Below are 24,288 nucleotides of genomic sequence, written 5' to 3'. Positions count from 1 at the left end.
CCAGTTTGGACCAATTAATTGTGGAGGGAGCCTGTAACCAGCCCAGTTTGGACCAATTAATGGTGGAGGGAGCCTCTAAAAAACCCAGTTTGGACCAATTCATGGTGGAGGGAGCCTCTAATTAGCCCAGTTTGGACCAATTAATTGTGGAGGGAGCCTCTAACCAGCCCAGTTTGGACCAATTAATGGTGGAGGGAGCCTCTAACCACCCCAGTTTGGACCAATTCATGGTGGAGGGAGCCTCTAACCACCCCAGTTTGGACCAATTCATGGTGGAGGGAGCCTCTAAACAGCCCAGTTTGGGCAAATTCATGGTGGAGGGAGCCTCTAACCAGCCCAGTTTGGACCAATTAATGGTGGAGGGAGCCTCTAAACAGCCCAGTTTGGGCAAATTCATGGTGGAGGGAGCCTCTAACCAGCCCAGTTTGGACCAATTAATGGTGGAGGGAGCCTCTAAACAGCCAAGTTTTGGGAAATTCATGGTGGAGGGAGCCTCTAACCAGCCCAGTTTGGACCAATTAATGGTGGAGGGAGCCTCTAACCACCCCAGTTTGGGCAAATTCATGGTGGAGGGAGCCTCTAACCAGCCCAGTTTGGACCAATTAATGGTGGAGGGAGCCTCTAAACAGCCAAGTTTTGGGAAATTCATGGTGGAGGGAGCCTCTAACCAGCCCAGTTTGGACCAATTCATGGTGGAGGGAGCCTCTAAACAGCCCAGTTTGGGCAAATTCATGGTGGAGGGAGCCTCTAAACAGCCAAGTTTTGGGAAATTCATGGTGGAGGGAGCCTCTAACCAGCCCAGTTTGGACCAATTAATGGTGGAGGGAGCCTCTAACCACCCCAGTTTGGGCAAATTCATGGTGGAGGGAGCCTCTAACCAGCCCAGTTTGGACCAATTAATGGTGGAGGGAGCCTCTAAACAGCCAAGTTTTGGGAAATTCATGGTGGAGGGAGCCTCTAACCAGCCCAGTTTGGACCAATTCATGGTGGAGGGAGCCTCTAAACAGCCCAGTTTGGGCAAATTCATGGTGGAGGGAGCCTCTAAACAGCCAAGTTTTGGGAAATTCATGGTGGAGGGAGCCTCTAACCAGCCCAGTTTGGACCAATTCATGGTGGAGGGAGCCTCTAAAAACCCCAGTTTGGACCAATTCATGGTGGAGGGAGCCTCTAAACAGCCCAGTTTGGGCAAATTCATGGTGGAGGGAGCCTCTAACCAGCAGAGTTGGTGGAAATCAGGGTGGAGGGAGCCTCTAACCAGCAGAGTTGGGGGAAATCAGGGTGGAGGGAGCCTAGTATTAGCAGAATTGTGCAACGCTTATGGTGGATGAGTATGAGGATGCGGAGGAATTGGAGAGGTTGAGTACAGACATGGAGTTTCATGTTGGGGTGCTTTACACAGGTGGGCACAAAAATGACGGCTCTACCCAGTGGTGGTTCATTTTTATCAAAGTGAGCCGGTCGGCACTCTCAGCTGACAGACGGGTGCGCTTGTCAGTGATGATGCCACCGGCTGCACTGAACACCCTCTCAGATAGGACGCTGGCGGCAGGACAGGACAGCACCTCCAAGGCATATAGGGCAAGTTCAAGCCACAGGTCCAACTTCGACACCCAATACGTGTAGGGCGCAGAGGGGTCGGAGAGGACAGGGCTGTGGTCGGAAAGGTATTCCCGCAACATGCGCCTATACTTCTCACGCCTGGTGACACTAGGACCCTCCGTGGCGGCACTTTGGCGAGGGTGTGCCATCAAGGTGTCCCAGACCTTAGACAGTGTGCCCCTCGTTTGTGTGGACCGGTGAGAACTTGGTTGCCTACTGGAGGAACTGCCCTCCCTGCCGCCAACGTCACATGCTGGAAACATCTCCATCATATTCTGCACCAATTGCCTGTGGCAAGCATTGATGCGATTGGCCCTCCCCTCTACCGGAATAAAAGACGAGATGTTGTTTTTATACCGGGGGTCAAGGATAGCAAAGATCCAGTACTGGTTGTCCTCCATGATTTTGACAATACGCTTGTCGGTTGTAAAGCACCCCAACATGAACTCAGCCATGTCTGCCACAGTGTTAGTTGGCATGACTCCTCTGGCCCCACCGGAAAGTTCAATCTCCATTTCCTCCTCATCCTCCATGTCTACCCATCCGCGCTGCAACAATGGGACGATTCGAAGTTGCCCGGAAGCCTCCTGTATCACCATCACATCATCGGACAACTCTTCTTCCTCCTCCTCCTCCTCCTCCTCCTCCATTAAACGCAGTGAAGCGGACAGATGTGTGGACCTACTCTCCAGCTGTGACGGATCGGATGCTATCCCTAACTCCTCTGTGTGATCTGAGTTATCCCTGATGTCAATCAGGGATTCTCTCAGAACACACAAGAGCGGGATTGTAAGGCTCACCATCGCATCCTCAGAGCTCACCCTCCTTGTGGACTCCTCAAAGACCCGTAGGATGTCACAAAGGTCTCTCATCCATGGCCACTCATGGATGTGAAACTGAGGCAGCTGACTTTGTGGCACCCTAGGGTTTTGTAGCTGGTATTCCATCAAAGGTCTCTGCTGCTCAACCACTCTATTCAACATCTGAAACGTTGAGTTCCAGCGTGTGGGGACGTCGCACAAAAGCCGGTGTTGTGGCACATGCAGGCGTTGCTGGAGAGATTTTAAGCTAGCAGCGGCTACTGTCGACTTGCGAAAGTGGGCGCACATGCGCCGCACTTTCACCAGTAGCTCTGGAACATTGGGGTAGCTCTTTAGGAAACGTTGCACCACTAGGTTGAAGACGTGGGCCAGGCATGGAACATGTTGGAGTCCGGCAAGCTCCAGAGCTGCTACCAGGTTCCGGCCGTTATCACAAACGACCATGCCTGGGCCCAGGTGCAGCGGCTCAAACCATATTGCCGTCTCATCGAGGAGGGCATCCCTCACCTCGGAGGCAGTGTGCTGTCTGTCCCCCAAGCTGATCAGCTTCAGCACAGCCTGCTGACGTCTACCAACGCCAGTGCTGCAACGTTTCCAACTCGTAGCTGGGGTCAATCTAACAGCGGAGGAGGAGGCGGTGGCGGAGGAGGAGGCGGTGGCGGAGGAGGAGGCGGTAGAGGAGGAGGAGGAGGGGGGTGTTCTTCTCGTGTCCCTGCCAGGAATGTTAGGCGGGGAGACGAGGTACACCGGGCCAGTTTGGGAAGCAGTCCCAGCCTCAACTACATTCACCCAGTGTGCCGTCAGTGAAATGTAGCGTCCCTGTCCGCATGCACTTGTCCACGCGTCGGTGGTCAAGTGGACCTTTGTGCAAAGCGCGGAACTAAGGGCCCGCCTGATGTTGAGTGACACGTGCTGGTGCAAGGCGGGGACGGCACACCGGGAGAAGTAGTGACGGCTAGGGACGGCATAGCGAGGTGCCGCAGTTGCCATCAGGTCCAGGAAGGCGGGAGTTTCAACAAGCCGGAACGCCAACATCTCCTGGGCCAGCAGTTTAGCGATGTTGGCATTCAAGGCTTGCGCGTGTGGGTGGTTAGCAGTGTATTTCTGCCGCCGCTCCAATGTCTGAGAGATGGTGGGTTGTTGTAAAGAAACGCCTGATGGTGCCTTTGATGGTGCAGGAGAAGGAGATAAGACAGGACCAGGGGAGGATGAGGTAGAAGTCAACAAAGTGGCGGAGGCAGATGAAGTGGTGTCCTGGCTCGTCCTCTGGAGTGCATCGCCAGCACAGTCAGCAGTGGCAGTGGCAGAGGCAGAGGCAGAGGCAGTGGCAGTGGCGTGAACGGCAGGCGGCCTTTGTCCTGCCGTTGCTGCCTGCCACTGATTCCAGTGCTTGGATTCCAAATGACGGCGCATTGAAGTGGTGGACAGGTTGCTCTTCTCAGAGCCCCTAATCAATTTCGAGAGGCAAATTGTGCAGACAACACTATATCTGTCCTCGGCGCATTCCTTGAAAAAACTCCACACCTTCGAGAAACGTGCCCTCGAGGTGGGAGTTTTTCGGGGCTGGGTACAAACTGGAACATCTTGGGAGATTCCGGGTGTGGCCTGGCTTCGCCTAAGCTGCTGACCTCTGCCTCTGCCTCTAGCTACCCTTTTTGGTGCTGCACCTGCCTCAACATCCACACTACTTTCCCCGCTTGACATCCCCCCTGTCCAGGTCGGGTCAGTGTCCTCATCATCCACCACTTCCTCTTCCAACTCCTGTCTCATCTCCTCCTCCCGCACAATGCGCCGGTCAACTGGATGCCCTGACGGCAACTGCGTCACATCATCGTCGATGAGGGTGGGTTGCTGGTCATCCACCACCAAATCGAACGGAGATGGAGGAGACTCTAGTGTTTGAGCATCTGGATACAGATGCTCCTCTGTTAGGTTCGTGGAATCGTGACGTGGAGAGGCAGGTTGAGGGACAATGAAAGGAGCGGAGAACAGCTCTGGGGAGCAGGGACAGTTTGGGTTATTGTTCTGTAAAGCTTCGGAATTTTGGGAGGAAGGAAGACAAGACTGTTGGGTAATAGGAGGAGAGGAGGCAGAGTCTGACTGGCTGCTGGACAATGTGCTGTAAGCGTTCTCTGACAGCCATTGCAAGACCTGTTCCTGGTTCTCGGGCCTACTAAGGTTTGTACCCTGCAGTTTAGTTAATGTGGCAAGCAACCCTGGCACTGTGGAGTGGCGCAATGCTTGCTGCCCCACAGGAGTAGGCACGGGACGCCCTGTGGCTTCACTGCTACCTTGCTCCCCAGAACCATTCCCCCGACCTCGCCCACGGCCTCGTCCACGTCCCTTTCCGGGAGCCTTGCGCATTTTGAATTCCTAGTTAGAAATTGGCACTGTATACCAGTAGTAAAAATTGTGGGTGCACGTAACCCCAATATATTCTTTGAATTACCAGTCAGAAACTGGCACTATATGGCAGTAGCAAGAAATGAGGGTATTTGTATTCCCAATATACTCTTTGAATTCCCAGTCAGACAATGGCACTGTATACCAGTAGTAAAAATTGTGGGTGCACGTAACCCCAATATATTCTTTGAATTCCCAGTCAGAAACTGGCACTATATGGCAGTAGCAAGAAATGAGGGTATTTGTATTCCCAATATACTCTTTGAATTCCCAGTCAGACAATGGCACTGTATACCAGTAGTAAAAATTGTGGGTGCACGTAACCCCAATATATTCTTTGAATTACCAGTCAGAAACTGGCACTATATGGCAGTAGCAAGAAATGAGGGTATTTATAACCCCAATATATTCTTTGAATTCCCAGTCAGACAATGGCACTGTATACCAGTAGTAAAAATTGTGGGTGCACGTAACCCCAATATATTCTTTGAATTCCCAGTCAGAAACTGGCACTATATGGCAGTAGCAAGAAATGAGGGTATTTGTATTCCCAATATACTCTTTGAATTCCCAGTCAGACAATGGCACTGTATACCAGTAGTAAAAATTGTGGGTGCACGTAACCCCAATATATTCTTTGAATTACCAGTCAGAAACTGGCACTATATGGCAGTAGCAAGAAATGAGGGTATTTATAACCCCAATATATTCTTTGAATTCCCAGTCAGACAATGGCACTGTATACCAGTAGTAAAAATTGTGGGTGCACGTAACCCCAATATATTCTTTGAATTCCCAGTCAGAAACTGGCACTATATGGCAGTAGCAAGAAATGAGGGTATTTGTATTCCCAATATACTCTTTGAATTCCCAGTCAGACAATGGCACTGTATACCAGTAGTAAAAATTGTGGGTGCACGTAACCCCAATATATTCTTTGAATTACCAGTCAGAAACTGGCACTATATGGCAGTAGCAAGAAATGAGGGTATTTATAACCCCAATATATTCTTTGAATTCCCAGTCAGACAATGGCACTGTATACCAGTAGTAAAAATTGTGGGTGCACGTAACCCCAATATATTCTTTGAATTCCCAGTCAGAAACTGGCACTATATGGCAGTAGCAAGAAATGAGGGTATTTGTATTCCCAATATACTCTTTGAATTCCCAGTCAGACAATGGCACTGTATACCAGTAGTAAAAATTGTGGGTGCACGTAACCCCAATATATTCTTTGAATTACCAGTCAGAAACTGGCACTATATGGCAGTAGCAAGAAATGAGGGTATTTGTATTCCCAATATACTCTTTGAATTCCCAGTCAGACAATGGCACTGTATACCAGTAGTAAAAATTGTGGGTGCACGTAACCCCAATATATTCTTTGAATTCCCAGTCAGAAACTGGCACTATATGGCAGTAGCAAGAAATGAGGGTATTTGTATTCCCAATATACTCTTTGAATTCCCAGTCAGACAATGGCACTGTATACCAGTAGTAAAAATTGTGGGTGCACGTAACCCCAATATATTCTTTGAATTACCAGTCAGAAACTGGCACTATATGGCAGTAGCAAGAAATGAGGGTATTTGTATTCCCAATATACTCTTTGAATTCCCAGTCAGACAATGGCACTGTATACCAGTAGTAAAAATTGTGGGTGCACGTAACCCCAATATATTCTTTGAATTACCAGTCAGAAACTGGCACTATATGGCAGTAGCAAGAAATGAGGGTATTTATAACCCCAATATATTCTTTGAATTCCCAGTCAGACAATGGCACTGTATACCAGTAGTAAAAATTGTGGGTGCACGTAACCCCAATATATTCTTTGAATTCCCAGTCAGAAACTGGCACTATATGGCAGTAGCAAGAAATGAGGGTATTTGTATTCCCAATATACTCTTTGAATTCCCAGTCAGACAATGGCACTGTATACCAGTAGTAAAAATTGTGGGTGCACGTAACCCCAATATATTCTTTGAATTCCCAGTCAGAAACTGGCACTATATGGCAGTAGCAAGAAATGAGGGTATTTGTATTCCCAATATACTCTTTGAATTCCCAGTCAGACAATGGCACTGTATACCAGTAGTAAAAATTGTGGGTGCACGTAACCCCAATATATTCTTTGAATTACCAGTCAGAAACTGGCACTATATGGCAGTAGCAAGAAATGAGGGTATTTATAACCCCAATATATTCTTTGAATTCCCAGTCAGACAATGGCACTGTATACCAGTAGTAAAAATTGTGGGTGCACGTAACCCCAATATATTCTTTGAATTCCCAGTCAGAAACTGGCACTATATGGCAGTAGCAAGAAATGAGGGTATTTGTATTCCCAATATACTCTTTGAATTCCCAGTCAGACAATGGCACTGTATACCAGTAGTAAAAATTGTGGGTGCACGTAACCCCAATATATTCTTTGAATTACCAGTCAGAAACTGGCACTATATGGCAGTAGCAAGAAATGAGGGTATTTATAACCCCAATATATTCTTTGAATTCCCAGTCAGACAATGGCACTGTATACCAGTAGTAAAAATTGTGGGTGCACGTAACCCCAATATATTCTTTGAATTCCCAGTCAGAAACTGGCACTATATGGCAGTAGCAAGAAATGAGGGTATTTGTATTCCCAATATACTCTTTGAATTCCCAGTCAGACAATGGCACTGTATACCAGTAGTAAAAATTGTGGGTGCACGTAACCCCAATATATTTTTTGAATTACCAGTCAGAAACTGGCACTATATGGCAGTAGCAAGAAATGAGGGTATTTATAACCCCAATATATTCTTTGAATTACCAGTCAGAAACTGGCACTATATGGCAGTAGCAAGAAATGAGGGTATTTGTATTCCCAATATATTCTTTGAATTCCCAGTCAGACAATGGCACTGTATACCAGTAGTAAAAATTGTGGGTGTATATAGCCCCAATTCTATTGCTAGGGGACTTGCAGGGTATTTCTGGGGTGAAGGTGGGGGGGCACACCGTTGGAACGGGTATCGGGGTATATATCGGGTATACGGGAATACACTGACAGTGTATTCCATTCAGGATCCTGGGAAAGCTGGGTTGCGGCGATTGAGCCCGTCAGTGCCACGTTACACTGACAAGCTTCTCCCTGGAATTTAGCTCTTATAAGAGCTGTTGGTTGTCTTCTCCTTCCTATCCTAGCCTGTCCCTGCCTACCCAGAATCTAAGCCCTAGCTAGCTGGACGGAAACCTCCGTCCTCGGTGAATTGCAAGCTCAGAATGACGCGAAGCTGGGCGTCGCTGTTCTTTTAAATTAGAGGTCACATGTTTTCGGCAGCCAATGGGTTTTGCCTACTTTTTTCAACGTCACCGGTGTCGTAGTTCCTGTCCCACCTACCCTGCGCTGTTATTGGAGCAAAAAAGGCGCCAGGGAAGGTGGGAGGGGAATCGAGTAATGGCGCACTTTACCACGCGGTGTTCGATTCGATTCGAACATGCCGAACAGCCTAATATCCGATCGAACATGAGTTCGATAGAACACTGTTCGCTCATCTCTAATTATTATTATTTTTTTTTTTTTAATTTATGCATTTATTAGATCCCCTAGGGGTCTTGAACTCCAGGGGGTCTGATCACTAATGCAATGCATTACAATGTTAATGCATTGCAAAATACCGGGGCTACTATTGCAGGCTACATTGAGTAGCCTGCAATAGAAGCCAGTGAATGACAGGCTTGCTGTTAATTGACTTGTATTCTAATCCTTGACCTCTGGCTTTCCCTACTGACTATTCTTTTGGACTTCGATTTGCCTCTGCATTGCTCGACTGTTACCGAACCCTGGCTAGCTGACCTCCCTTTGTTGTTGTTCGTCTTGTCTGCGATTTGTGTATCACGTATATAGAAAGGGATTGTCTTCAAGTTGCCACCTATTACGTAGGATAAGGCCTGGCAATACACAGTGGGGGGCTTCAGCTTAGGGCTCACTGTCCCTTGTGCCCCTTCCCAGGGTTCTCCAGCAGCTTCTGGAGAATTGTCATCTAGCAATTCCCTAACAGCAGCCCTATGTAGATGGACAAGCAAGATGAGGGAGTACCAATCTGATGAAGGGGTATTCTATTTCAAAGCAAGTTTTTTGTTTTTTTTTTAAACTGACCATTTTTCAGTGTCATGTGAAGAAAGCCTCATATTCTGATACTATAAGATACTATACCTTCCACATTATGGTACAATCCAATCCAAAATGTTCTTTCCTCATCGCTGAGTAACTGAGTATGACGGAGGAGGAAATCCAATTCAGGAGAGTCTTCAATTGAAGTTAAACTGGCACCTAGAAAATTGTCACAGTGAATTAGTGAATATGTGTCTTGGAATCCTTTCCTCTAGGTACATGGTATTACACAACATAGTCAATGATCTGATGCTTCATAAAATATCATTTACAGCTAACCCATTCAGGACCAATACCTTCAGAATATCCACTGTAAAAATGTGCCTTTCGGAATGCCTCATTGTATGGTTGGAAATGTTTTTGGTTCATTTGTAGGTAAATACTGTTTGTTATTACATCTACAATGTATCGATCAAAATATCCATATTTAATAACATCAGCTTTTGTTACAAGTCTAGGAAAATTCTACTTTTTCTATTAATTATTTGTGAAACTTACCATACTGAAGACATTGTAAGGTTGCCTTGTACCATGAAGTGGAGGAAGAGGATTCAAAAATATAACAATGGCCACGGAAGGAAATCCAGGCTTTGGAAGTTACATTTGGGCAGGTTCCCGGTGTTTCAGGTGGGTTAGTGGGAAGGATGACTTTAAAACAAAAAATTAGAAAACAACATCAAAGGTGATGTACAGTATACAACTTTTTTTTTTTAATTACATACTGCTTCTATGTAAACCTATGTAACAGACTACAAGTAGCAGTGTATTATCTACCCTTACAATTAGATTAGGAGGTGAGGGATAGTACTGAGTGATGTACGTCTCAACTGACTTTTCTCTCTACCAGTTTCAGTATAAAATTGGCGGAACCCAGCGGAAACCCAGCAGACCTCATTATAGTATATAGGGTCTGTGGGTTTTCTACATGTAACAACTTTTTAAGCACATAGGGTTTCAGTTTTTTGGGTCCCCATACAGACCCAAAGGACAGAAACCCAAACACTAGTGTGAAGATTTCCCAACCACATTTGCTAGAAGTTTGTTCCTAGCTTTAGTGAAATAATATTTCCTGCATTGCTTCCAATTTTCCCCTCCGACTAATTTCAGGTTTGCACCATTTTCTTTGATTAATGTTATTTATAATAATAATAATTAATTATTATTATTATTATTATTATTATTATTATTGAAAACACTTCCCTCTAGAACTTTATTTATACCTTTAACATATGTGTTGGTTTTCATTACGTCCCCCCTTTCTTTCCTTCCAAGTTCTTTAAGCCCCTCTTGATATGATTTATGCTTCAGACCCTCCACCTTTGTACCCGTACCATGTTATCTCCGTCTTTTTGTAGGCACTCACAATATAGCGATTATCTCTCTTCCTACTGGTTTTACCTCTGACTATACAGCCAAACATCCTACTGTGTAGACCTTTAACTATACAGCTGAACATCTAACTGGTTATACCTCTAGCTAGACAACTGAGCAGACTACAGTGGCATGCAAAAGTTTGGACACCCCTGGTCAAAGTGACTTATTATTAAAAGTGACTTATTGTGAATAGTTAAGCATATTAAAGATGAAATGATCTTCAAAAGACATAAAGTTAAAGATGAAACAAACTGGTCTATAATGTTAAGCAATATCAGTGTATTATTATGTTTGAGTACAATTTTAGAGTGAAAAACAGAATGGAGTACCTAGCAATAATTTGTGAACCCTTGTAGATTTGTGAGCATGGATAAGTTTGGCCAAGGTCTTAGACCTTCATTAGCCAGTTATGGTTATGGCTTGTTCACTGTCATCGTAAGGAAAGGACAAGTGATGCAAATTTTACAGCTTTATAAATCCACAGCCTCCTCTAACCTTGTGCCAAAAACAACAGCCATGGGTTCTTCTGAGCAGCTGCCTAACATCCTGAAAATGAAGATGGTGGAGACCACAAAGCAGGAGAAGGCTATAAGAAGATAGCAAAGTGTTCTCAAGTTGCCCTTTCCTCAGTTCCAAATGTAGTTAAATAATGGCAGTTACCAGGAACAGCAAAGGAATATAAGTTAAAGTCTTGAAAAACAAGAAAAACTTCAGAGACTGCTGCTCATAGGATTGCCAGAGTGGCGAATCAGAACCCCCACTCAACTGCAAAAGACCTTCAAGAAGATTTAGCAGACTCTAGAGTTGTGGTACATTGTTCTGTTGTTCAGACACACATGCACAAATAGGGCCTTCATGGAAGTCATCAGAAGAAAACCTCTCCTGCATCCTCACCATAAAATTCAGTGTCAGAAGTTTGCAAAAGAACAGCTAAACAAGCCTGATGGATTTTGGAAACAAGTCCTGTGGAGCAATGAGGATAAAGTAGAACTCTTTGGCCACAATGGTCATCAAATGTGTGTTTAGAGAACATCTCTCCAAACATTAAGCATGGGGGAGGATCAATCATGCTTTGGGGTTGTGTTGCAGCCAATGGCAAAGGAAGAAGAGGAGGAAGAGGAGGAGCGCTTCTACAGATGGATAATGATCTTAAACACGTCAAAATCCACCTTAGACTACCTAAAAAGGCACAAGCTGAAGGTTTTACCATGGCCCTTACAGTCCCCTGATCTGAACATCATTGAAAATCTGTAGCTAGACCTCAAAAGAGCAGAGCATGCAAGACGACCCAGGAATCTCACAGAACAGGAAGACGTTTCCAAAGAAGAATGGATAAAAGTCACTCAAATAAGAATTGAAAGACTCTTGCTTGGCTACAAAAAGCCTTTATAAGCTGTGATATAACCATTCAAGATGCCCAAACTTTTTATTTTTTGTTATTTTGAAAAAGTAAAATATGAAAAATAATGAAAATATCATCTTTAACGTTATGCCTTTTGAAGATCATTGTATCTTCAACTTGCTTAACTATTCACAATAACAGTCATTTTGACCAGGGGTGTCCAAACTTTTGCATGCCACTCTTCTTACTTCCACTGCCGTTTGACTGCACTGTTGACTCATTGTGAAGCTGTCTTATATCAGACACCCTAAATCCTTTTCCTCTGAAGTCTTAGGTAACACATCTTAACACATACCTATGTCTTTTTGTATGTGGTGTCTCCAGATCTGACCACAGTAGTCTAAATGTGGAAATTCTTTCCTCCTACTGGTTATACCTCTAGTTATACAGCCAGGAATCTTACTTACTTTCACTGCTGCCTGGCAGCAATATGTACAAATTTTTAAGTTTTTCTGATATCAGGACCTCTACATCCTTTTCTTCTAAAGTTTTGGTTAGCACAGAACTGGCAATACGATGTTTGGCGAGGATTAATTTTCCCCACGTGCATTATCTTACATTGAACTACAGTTTCCATTGTTTGGACCATTTATCTAGAGAAACTAGAACTTTTTCCATGTTACAATCCCCTCCAGGTGAGTAATTGTGTTACACACTTTTGTGCCATATAACTTTATGTTTCTAGGATAGGCCATAAATGGCCCAAATGGGAAAACTCCTTACGCACCACTAGTGGTGGCCGCAGTGACCTTAAAATATATGGACTTACCACTTGTTTGTTTGCAGATAAAAGAATAACTCTCATTACAAGACGACGTCTTCCATTTTCCATCCTTATCCACATATACACAGGACTTGTCCATTCTTGGCTCCTCAGTGGCCCATTTAGTGTATCGAACTCTCCAGCTATCAACCCACTTGTATGTATTTCCAGTCTGAAAGAATTATAGTTGTAAACATCAAAAACATTACAAATGGGTGCAAATGTGTAAAAATATACCCAAAATACAAATCACTGTATTGGTAGCCCAACTATATATATGATTTGTGATTTTCTGTCCCCTCAATATTTATATAGTGCAGTGAAGCTTTGGGGTTGCTCATGGTGAATGACCACGAGAGCAAACCCTTCCCAGTGCAGGGACTCTTGGTTGCTGAAAGAGTCCCTGAATTAGCTGTGTACCAGAGATATCGCAGTTGTGGGATGATATCCTATGCAGACATACATTACGATAGCAAATCTGTCCCTGTAGCCTTAGACTTAATGTTTTGTTTTGTTTTTTTGTTTTGTTTTCTTTGGGGGGGGGGGGTTGTGTTTTGATTTGCAAAACCAGGATTGTATTAACCACTTTGGATTTGTTGGACTCTGTCAATGATCACAACTACCAGGGATTCCGGAAACAGCCGGGCACAGTCTACCATGCAACAATCCAGTAATAATCAGGTATTGGGGCTGCTACAGGCTGGTGTTATTAAACTTGGGAATCCCAAAATATCTGTTTTCCCACCCTGGTAATGTCAGGTTGCTGCTGCTTTATCACTGAATGATCAGATTTATGTATAGCTTTAGAATATTACAAGGGACTCATCACTATGAGTTAGCTGTACGTATGAGCCTTGCAGTTGGATGTCCTGAGTCATCCAGAGCGAGAACCTTCACTTGTTCATTTATTGTCCTTATGTATGATCTGTAGACTATAGCATTGCTGAATCTTGCTTGATTACACATATAAATAATAAAAATATCCCCACCTCGTTCCTACTATACAGGCCAATCCAAAAAGGCTCCTTATGTTTAGCCAGGTGGAGTTTTAGGAAAGATTCGGTGTACCCGTCCAAGATGCTGGCTAGGTGTGAATTATCCTTCAGACACTCCTGACGGGCCTCATCCCACGTCCTTTTGGTTGTAACAAACTTGTAGGTGGCGTCTCCATATTTATAGTGGTCTGAGGGACTGGTGGGGATAAGTGGTAGACCTGGATCTAAAGAAGAAATGAAAATAAATCAGTTACTGCAGAGGAAGACAACAGACCTTTGAGGTTTGTTTCATTTTTGGTAATTTTTAGAAAAAGTCACTTTTAATTTAAAGAGGACGTTTCATGTCCTCGGGCACACGTGATTTTATATATCGCTGATGTAACCCCCTCACAGGAGTTACTAATGGTTATTTGGCCATAGAAGTGCCTTACATGTTATGATGGATTGTATGTGTTGCCATGTTTATTCTGTATTCATTTGTGTAATGTTGTTAAGCTATTGTTCTCTGGTTTCACTTGTCCTAGTGAGCTGTGGTCTCCATAGCAACACACACTATAGTGAGTGGATCTGTAGCTGGAACAGGAAATAGTCATAGCAGGGAGAGGAAGTAGTATTCTGTAAGAGCCAGGGAAGAAGAAGCAAGGAGAAGTGTGGCAGTGGCCATCTTGTGTTTCAGACACTGTGCTGTGAGGATTGCCACAGCAGTAGCAGGACAGAGAAGCTGTGACAGCGCCCCCATCACTATCAGTAAGAGGACAGGCTTATATCAGGCTAAGCAGAGCTATAACCCTGGCAGCCTGCACCGACCTCTACTAGGTAACTGAGCCCCTGCAGTAGACCAGAAGCTGGATCTGCAGCCATCTTAGACTCTCTGCTAATACAGGGGAAGGTGTCATCCAGCTACAAGCCACTGTGCCACAGCTCACTGCTACAGGACAAGTAACCAGCAGATGCCAGTTACAATAAAGCAGTGAGCACTTCTACTGATCCTGGCCTGGACATTGCCTTCCTTGCAGCTAAGCCCTGGGCAAATGCTCTTTGTTGGAGTAGAGCACTGGCACCCACATCACCATCTCAGCCCAGGGACCAGCGGGTGTCTCAATACTCCAACTGGCGTCACATCTAACTGACTCTGCCTATTTCCCTGTGCACCACTCCTGGGAGTTCTGGTGCCTATAAGGTCACCGTGACAGTCCAGCCTCCTGCACGGTTCTCCCGGGGTGGTCGCAGTTGGCGTCACGAACAGGATTGCTGTGCCATTGAAAAAAAAAAAGGAGGCACTTGAGCTGCCGGCAGGAAAAAGGATCAGTGACTGCGACACTGTGCAGTATCGCCATCTTGGCCCTGCATCGCACGCTATACCTGAATCTACAGCACCGGCAAAAGCAGGTGAGCCACGTACTGCCAGTATGTTTAGGAACAAAGAAAAAAGGGATTTTGTCAGTTTTAAACACCAAGGGTCCAGTAGTGAGGATGAGGAAGAGAGGTGTAGTGTTTCAGCCCCCACAGCTGCAGTAATGCCAATCACAATGCCTTATTACCCAGGCGTGCCATGGCTGCCGCTCTATGTAGGCGAGCCAAATACCCTAAAGGACTTTAAAGAAAAGATGCAAGCAACTTTCAAAGTTTATCCCCTCACTGCTGAGCAGAATGTTGCTATGTTAATGGGTCAGATGGGAGGACTAGCCCTCCGTGAAGTTAAGTCCTGGGATGTTAAGGAGAAACAAACTGTTAAGCAAATATTTGATAAACTGCGCGCCATATTTGAAACTAAGACTCTGTCAGAACTAAAAGCTCGGTTCTTTAGCCGCAAGCAGAACGCAGGTGAAAGTCTTAGAGACTATGCTCTGAGCTTGGATGAAGCTCTCCGCCAGGTTGCGCAGCTAGATCCTCATGAGCTTCACAATTATGATTGCACGCTGAAGGAGCAATTCATCGAGGGTGCTACACCTGATGCAGTTAAAATGCAACTACGTATGCTTAACTCTCAAGACCCTGACCGACCCTTCAACCTATTTAAAGAGACAGCCATCCAAATCCTTAAAGTGGACACAATGCCAGAGGAGCAGCATAATGTGCCCTCAGCTTCTACAGCACCTCCGCCCTGTGTAATCCAACAACCCATTTCTCAGTGCGCACAGATCCAACCTTCTGACTCCAACCTTGAACTCCAAGGACAAATCGCTGAACTTTCAAAGAATCTAATTAAGCTTTGCAAAAAAGTGGATGACCTTCAGCTGACACCACCGAGGTCTCCCTCATCCCGGCACTGGCAGCGACCTTCGCCACGTCAGTATTCACGCAGACCGTTATTCCGACCCGGTCGCAGGGTCACGGACCAGTTTGATTCATCCGGAAGGCCCATCTGTCGAAGTTGTCATTTACCAGGACATGTTGAACGAGAATGCCAGTCTTTAAACTAGGCCGTCCTGGGGCAGAGGACCTACCCCCAGGAGACAACCACCACCATGGTCCACTATCACCTGAATGGGGCCGACGTTTCATTGGAGACCGTCCTATCCTTTCCATCAATATGAACAACATCCCACTGACTGCTCTCTTGGATACGGGATCACAGACGACCACCATGCCCCTTGCCCAGTTTGAAAAATATTGGTCTCAAGATCAGCTACAACCACGCAATCCTCATGAGCAGGTGACTCTAATTGCCAGCAATGGACAAGAACTTAAACAGGTAGGATACTTCCTAGCCACCCTTAAGATTGGCAAAACCGAACTGAAGGATCAAGGGATTGTCATTGTGGACGTTGCCAAAGACAGAGACACTCCCTCCATCATCATTGGGACCAATGTCTTAGTTAATTGTTTTGATGAAGCCATTGCTGCCTTGTCTGACACTCTTCAAATAGCCGCTCCAAAAGAGAGACACATCTACCATAAGGCCATTAAGGTTTTGGTACAACAACAACAGGTACAACTTTCCCAAGGTGAGATCGGAAAAGCTAGGGTGACTGACGCTAGACCCATCATCTTACCACCTGGTCATGTGATGATGGTCTGGTGCCGGGCCAGGTTTGGTGTCAAAGGCAGGGATTACTCCGTGCTCATCGAGTCAATGCCTACGGATCGTACAGTTATTGCTGCCCGTAGTTTGGCTAAGGTGACCCATGGACGAGTCCCTATACAATTGTTGAATTTTGGGGATTCTGAAGTTACACTACCTCGGTATACAGTGGTTGCCAAATTATCCAGAGTTCAGGATGCTGATTGCCTCCAGAGAGTCCATTGTGAAGCTCAGACCACCAATTCACAACCCACATGTAACCCCACTGGGGAGCAAAAAGAATGGTGGCAAGAGATTCACCTTGGAACCCCTGAGACGCCTTCATCTCAGCTGGAAGGGGTATTGCGGGTAGTTCACGAATACGAACACATTTTCAGCAAGTCCCCTATGGACTTTGGGCATGTCACTGCAGTAGAACACACAATTCAAACTGGTGATCATCCTCCCATCAAGCAAAGACATAGGCCCATTCCCCCAGCACAATACCAACAAGTAAAAGGCTTACTCCAAAACATGAAGGATTCCGGTGTCATAAGGGACAGCCGAAGCCCTTGGGCTGCTCCCTTAGTACTCGTCAAAAAGAAGGACGGTACCATTCGCCTTTGCGTGGATTACCGCAAATTGAATGATATCACCCACAAGGATGCGTATCCACTGCCCCGGATAGAGGAGTCCCTTGCAGCTCTTCAGTCTGCAGCCTACTTCTCTGTTCTGGACCTTACCAGTGGATACTGGCAGGTCCCTATGTCCCCAGCTGATGCTGAAAAAACTGCCTTCACAACACCAATGGGTCTGTTTGAATTTGACCGGATGCCATTTGGGTTGTGCAATGCGCCTGCCACATTCCAACGGCTCATGGAGTTCTGTTTAGGTCATCTAAACTTTGAGTCTGTCCTGTTATATCTGGATGATATAATTGTTTACTCCAGGACATATGCAGAGCATTTGGATCACTTTGCGAGAGTGTTTGAGTCTTTGGATCGCTATGGTCTGAAACTCAAACCTTCCAAATGCCATCTCCTAAAATCTGAAATCCAATACCTGGGACACATTGTGAGCGCTGATGGGGTGTCGCCAGATCCTCAGTACACTGAACGGATACGCGACTGGCCAACTCCTGAAACGGTAAAAGACATCCGTAGATTCCTTGGGTTCGCCGGTTATTACCGCCGATTTGTAAAAAACTTTGCCCGGATTGCTGCACCCTTACAGGCTGTACTGATAGGTCAGTCTACCACCCGATCTGGTAAGAGTCCAACTATCCAATGGACCCCTGAAATGCAAAAAGCATTTGATGAGTTAAAAGCGGCCTTAGTCGGTCCGAATGTCCTTGCTTACCCTGATTACAGTAAACCGTTCATTCTGCAAACAGATGCAAGTAAAACTGGACTTGGTGCTGTCCTGTCCCAGAAACAAGAAGGTTTGATTAGACCCATTGCATTTGCCAGTCGATCGCTTCGGGCGACTGAACGTAATGACTCTAACTACAGCTCCTTTAAGTTGGAGTTTCTGGCCTTGGTTTGGGCGGTTACCGAAAAATTCCATCATTATCTCACCGCCACTCCTTTTGTTGCATACACAGATAATAATCCTCTGACCCATCTTAGCACTGCCAAATTGGGAGCAATTGAGCAGCGTTGGGCTTCACGTCTTGCCAATTATCAGTTTACCTTAAAATTCCGTGCAGGGAGGGAGAATGTTAATGCTGACATTTTATCTCGGTTACCCCAAGAGTCAATTAATGACCTAGATGACCCTGACATATGGGAAGAAATTGAACTCCCTGACTTCTATGACAAAGTCACTCAACGTGTTAATCAAAATGTCCGGACTAAATATTGTACCCTTCAGACCGTGCGAGTTGAGTCCCTCCATCATATGGATTGGGAACAAGTCCAAAAACAAGATCCAACATTGCAAAGATTAAAAGACCTTTTAAAAGATTCTAATTCAATAGGTCCAGATAACAATGCAAGCCCTGAACTTCAAAATCTTTGGCGAGAGCGCGGTCGTTTAACCTATCTGCAAGGAAAACTGGTCCGCCGTTATGTAAATCCTCGTACCCATGAGCGAGTGTTTCAGATTGTGATACCAAGACAAGACGCTCCTTTGATCTTGGATGCGTATCATAATCAGTCAGGACATTTCAATGCCCAAAAGACAGAACGAACCATTAAGGATCGTTTCTACTGGGTGGGAATGCGCCCTCAAATTGAACAGTGGTGCCGGGATTGTGCACAATGTGCTTTGCGGAGAGGATCTAACCAACGGGCCCCTCTACAGGGCATTGTCACAGTCAGACCACTAGAGTTGGTAGCACTTGACCACATCAAGTTGACACCAAGTCGGTCAGGTTACACTTATGCACTAACAATGATTGATCATTTTTCAAAATTCATGGTTGTAGTCCCAGTAAAAGATCTCACTGGTAAAACAGCAGCTCGGGAATTCCAAAGACATTTTGGGCGACCCTACGGTTATCCTGAAAAGATCCTTACTGATCAAGGTCCTGCATTTGAGTCAGAGCTTTTTCAAGAGTTCTGTAATCTCTATGGGTGTCAAAAGATCCGCACTACAGCCTACCATCCCCAGGGTAATGGTCTTTGTGAAAAAGCCAATCAAATCATTATCAACATGCTGAGAACAGTTTCCCGTGAAAAACGATCTGAGTGGCCAGAGCTATTGCCAGAGATCACTGAGATCTATAATAACACCAGACAGGATTCCACAGGGTACACTCCTGCATACCTCCTTAGAGGACAGATAGGGCAGCTCCCCGCTGATCACCAAATGGGAGTGATTACAGAGGTTAGGTCCCCACCTTTACCAAATGACACTTGGGTAGCAGAAAGACTAAGGGTTAGTAGAGAACTTCAGGAACTTGTGTGTAAATCTCTGGACCAGGCTAGACACAAACAGGCTCTCCAGTATGACAAAGGAGCAAATGCTCAACCCTTGCAACCTGGAGATAAGGTCCTAAAAAGGCGACATGTTAGGCATCATAAGTTAGAGGATCGTTGGGAAGACAACGCCTATGTTGTCCAAGAGGCACCACATGATAACCCTAAAGTGTGTAAAATTGTTCCAGAGGATGGAGAAGGTCCATCGCAGTTAGTGTCTCGAGATGATCTCAAAGTCTGTCCCTCCTCTTATACAAGTCCAAGAGTGACCCGTCGGTTACCAGCTACTCCACATGCTCTGTCACAACCAAGACGGAAATTACCCTGTATACCCATTCCTGGCCAACATGGTACAGAATTAGGACTTGCTCTGGCTTCCCCTAACTTATACTTCTTTGTGAGACCTACGGTTACACCATTGCAAAGAGAGACTCCTTCTGTGTCAAGGGAAACAAGTGACTCCATTTCCTTAGAGGACTTTGTATCAGAGACTCCGGATACTCAGGTACTCCCTGTTGACAGAGAGGAGGCCTCAGAGTCTGAAACAATTTCTCAAAGGAGATCCCAAAGGGTAAACAAGGGTAAACCCTCAGTTCGCTACAGCCCTTAAAGGAGCATGCCAAGATCAGCCCTAGTAGACTGTGCATTTCAGCTGATCATCTGCCTTGGAAACTTTTGTTTATCTTCACTTCAACAAATAAGCCATATACCTGGTGCCATAGTGGCGACACCATGCTTGGACTGCCCAAAGTTCTACCTCTATGTTTATTATTTGTTCCTAACCCATTTAACGTTTATTCCATTTACTTTGTACTATGGGATATTTAAGCCATTGACTGTTTTCTGTGTTATTGGTAGCCCGAGGACGTGCTACATTCAAGAAGGGAGGGATGTAACCCCCTCACAGGAGTTACTAATGGTTATTTGGCCATATAAGTGCCTTACATGTTATGATAGTTTGTATATGTTGCCATGTGTATTCTGTATTCATTTGTGTAATGTTGTTAAGCTATTGTTCTCTGGTTTCACTTGTCCTAGTGAGCTGTGGTCTCCATAGCAACATACACTATAGTGAGTGGATCTGTAGCTGGAACAGGAAATAGTGATAGCAGAGAGAGGAAGTAGTATTCTGTAAGAGCCAGGGAAGGAGAAGCAAGGAGAAGTGTGGCAGTGGCCATCTTGTGTTTCAGACACTGTGTGCTGTGAGGATTGCCACAGCAGTAGCAGGACAGAGAAGCTGTGTGACAGCGCCCCCATCACTATCAGTAAGAGGACAGGCTTATATCAGGCTAAGCAGAGCTATAACCCTGGCAGCCTGCACCGACCTCTACTAGGTAACTGAGCCCCTGCAGTAGACCAGAAGCTGGATCTGCAGCCATCTTAGACTCTCTGCTAATACAGGGGAAGGTGTCAGCCAGCTACAAGCCACTGTGCCACAGCTCACTGCTACAGGACAAGTAACCAGCAGATGCCAGTTACAATAAAGCAGTGAGCACTTCTACTGATCCTGGCCTGGACATTGCCTTCCTTGCAGCTAAGCCCTGGGCAAATGCTCTTTGTTGGAGTAGAGCACTGGCACCCACATCACCATCTCAGCCCAGGGACCAGCGGGTGTCTCAATACTCCAACTGGCGTCACATCTAACTGACTCTGCCTATTTCCCTGTGCACCACTCCTGGGAGTTCTGGTGCCTATAAGGTCACCGTGACAGTCCAGCCTCCTGCACGGTTCTCCCGGGGTGGTCGCACTAGAAAGTCTGACAGTACACTGAATTCTTTGCACTGTTGGCTTTCCTGTTATGTGCCTTGAGAAAAGAGATATCGTGGCATTTAATGATAGCTCTTCACTATCAGAAGGGCGTTTCTGACAGTCTAGCTGGGAACGCCCCTCCTGACAGTACTGTCCGTAGCGCTATACTGTGAGGGAGAATTCCTTACCACCACCTATGACGCTGGGTGGTAAGGAACGCCCCTCAACCCCTTCTGATTGTCCATAGACTAGTACTGGGGGTTAGGGCATTCTTCACAGCTCAGTATCATGGCTGCGCGGTAAGGAACGCCCCCTCTAATAGTATAGCGCTATGGACATGAAGGGCATTCCCAGCTAGACTGTCAGAAACGCCCGTCTGACATTGAATAACTATCGGTACCGGGGCACATAGTGGCTTTCTAGTGGTATATAAAACCCCATGTGCCCGAGGACATGAGAGGTCCTCTTTAATCTTCAAAGCCAAAGGTGGAGACCACAGGAAGGTGAAATGTAAGATCTTCCTCTGTATTTCCCAAGTCTTTTGAAATCCTTTCTGGCTTTGGCTCAAAAAAACTCAGTGTGTGAAACTGCCCTTAGACTTACTTTATATACCTTAAGGAGAAAATGCAACGTCTCAACAGATAGAATTCACATGCTGTGTTTTACAAAATTTCACTGGCTTTGCTGGGACTATAACAAGCAGCATTTTTTTTCTGGTAGATTTATTCAGTGTGATCTCAGGCTTATGGAGGACCTTTCACCTCCTGGGACACATGCAGTGTAATACACCACTAGAAAGCTAACAGAGCGCTGAATTCATCTCTGTGCACCCGGTGAAGAGCTATCGATGCCGGTACCGTAGCTCTTCACTGTCAGAAGGGCGTTTCTGACAGTCAGTCAGGAACGCATTTCCACACTGCAGTGTCTATTGCGCTGTACTGTGAGAGGGCTTACCACCCAGTGATTACGCCGAGAGGTGAGGAAACCCCCCCCCCCCCGTACTCGTCTATTGACGAGTACTGTTAGGAGGGGAGGAGAACCTTCATCACCCCTCTCTCAGTACAGCACAATAGATGTTACTGTGAGGAAGGGCGTTCCTATCTGACTGTCAGAAACGCCCTTCTGATGGTGAAGAGCTACAGTACCGATACCGATAGATCTTTACCTGGAGCACAGAATGTGAAAACCAATAGTGCACTGAATTCAGCGCACTGTTGGCTTTCTAGCGGTGTATTACACTCAGGGTCGGACTGGCCCGCCGGTGTACCGGGGAATCCCCCGGTGGGCATTTTTTCAGATACATTGGTCAGGGGCCCTGACCAATGCATATGCATACCTCCCGCGCCCACACATCACTCACTAACCGGGAATCCAGTACAGGATTCCTTGTTAGTGAGTGATAGCTGCTTTCAGCGGTATGTACAAATGTACTTACCGCTGAAAGCTGTCAGTCGGGCTGCAGTCGCGCAGACCACAGCCTCCACTGACTGCAGAGAGACCTCTGCCCCGACGCCCGACGCAGACGACTAATGTCATCAGCACTTGCAGCCAGAAGATGGAGGAGGATGCGCGGATGCTCTTCGTGGGACGTGAGACTTAAGGTAAGTTTAATACTCGGGGTGTGGGGGGCCTACTGTGGGGAAAACAATATTGTGTGTGGGGGCCCCTACTGTGGTGCATATAATACTCTGTGGGGGCCCAAAATGTATTATTTAATACTGCATGGGGGGGCACTGTGAAGTATATAATACTGAAGGTGTGGGGGTATGAAACTGGGGACAGAGATGGATGGGTACATGAAACTGGGGGAAGAGATGGAGGTCGGCGGATGAAAGGGGGCAGAGATGGAGGGGTATATGAAACTGGGGAAAGAGATGGATGGGTACATGAAACTGGGGAAAGAGATGGAGGTCGGCAGAGGAAAGGGGTCAGAGATGGAGTGGTATATGAAACTGGGGAAAGAGATGGAGGGGTACATGAAACTGGGGGAAGAGATGGATGGGTACATGAAACTGGGGAAAGAGATGGAGGTCGGCGGATGAAAGGGGGCAGAGATGGAAGGGTATATGAAACTGGGGGAAGAGATGGAGGTCGGCGGATGAAAGGGGGCAGAAATGGAGTGGTATATGAAACTGGGGAAAGAGATGGAGGGGTACATGAAACTGGGGGAAGAGATGGAGGTCAGCGGATGAAAGGGGGCAGAGATGGAGGGGTATATGAAACTGGGGAAAGAGATGGAGGGGTACATGAAACTGGGGGAAGAGATGGAGGTCGGCGGATGAAAGGGGGCAGAGATGGAGGGGTATATGAAACTGGGAGCAGAGATGGATGGGTACATGAAACTGGGGGAAGAGATGGAGGTCAGCGGATGAAAGGGGGCAGAGATGGAGGGGTATATGAAACTGGGGAAAAAGATGGATGGGTACATGAAACTGGGGAAAGAGATGGAGGTCGGCGGATGAAAGGGGGCAGAGATGGAAGGGTATATGAAACTGGGGGAAGAGATGGAGGTCGGCGGATGAAAGGGGGCAGAGATGGAGTGGTATATGAAACTGGGGAAAGAGATGGAGGGGTACATGAAACTGGGGGAAGAGATGGATGGGTACATGAAACTGGGGAAAGAGATGGAGGTCGGCGGATGAAAGGGGGCAGAGATGGAAGGGTATATGAAACTGGGGGAAGAGATGGAGGTCGGCGGATGAAAGGGGGCAGAGATGGAGTGGTATATGAAACTGGGGGAAGAGATGGAGGGGTACATGAAACTGGGGGAAGAGATGGAGGTCAGCGGATGAAAGGGGGCAGAGATGGAGGGGTATATGAAACTGGGGAAAGAGATGGAGGGGTACATGAAACTGGGGGAAGAGATGGAGGTCGGCGGATGAAAGGGGGCAGAGATGGAGGGGTATATGAAACTGGGAGCAGAGATGGATGGGTACATGAAACTGGGGGAAGAGATGGAGGTCGGTGGATGAAAGGGGGCAGAGATGGAGTGGTATATGAAACTGGGGAAAGAGGTGGAGGGGTATATGAAACTGGGGAAAGAGATGGAGGTCGGCGGATGAAAGGGGGCAGAGATGGAGTGGTATATGAAA

At 46.3% G+C, this 24,288-nt stretch overlaps 1 protein-coding gene across 1 annotated transcript in view; it reads right to left on the bottom strand.

Moving 5' to 3' along the window:
* LOC142200942 (macrophage mannose receptor 1-like) overlaps nt 1–24,288 on the bottom strand; it is a 92,992-nt gene that overhangs the window by 9,679 nt on the left and 59,025 nt on the right. The window contains exons 25-28 of the mRNA XM_075271688.1: nt 13,517–13,746; nt 12,534–12,699; nt 9,487–9,636; nt 9,031–9,147 (exon numbers count right to left, since the gene is read on the bottom strand). Coding sequence (XP_075127789.1) covers nt 9,031–9,147; nt 9,487–9,636; nt 12,534–12,699; nt 13,517–13,746 — 663 coding nt within the window. The remainder of the gene's footprint in view (nt 1–9,030; nt 9,148–9,486; nt 9,637–12,533; nt 12,700–13,516; nt 13,747–24,288) is intronic.

The sequence above is a fragment of the Leptodactylus fuscus genome, chromosome 4, assembly GCF_031893055.1.
Source record: "Leptodactylus fuscus isolate aLepFus1 chromosome 4, aLepFus1.hap2, whole genome shotgun sequence".
NCBI lineage: Eukaryota > Metazoa > Chordata > Amphibia > Anura > Leptodactylidae > Leptodactylus > Leptodactylus fuscus.
Note: the sequence above shows the minus strand (reverse complement) of the source record. Positions and strands in the feature narration are given on the sequence as shown.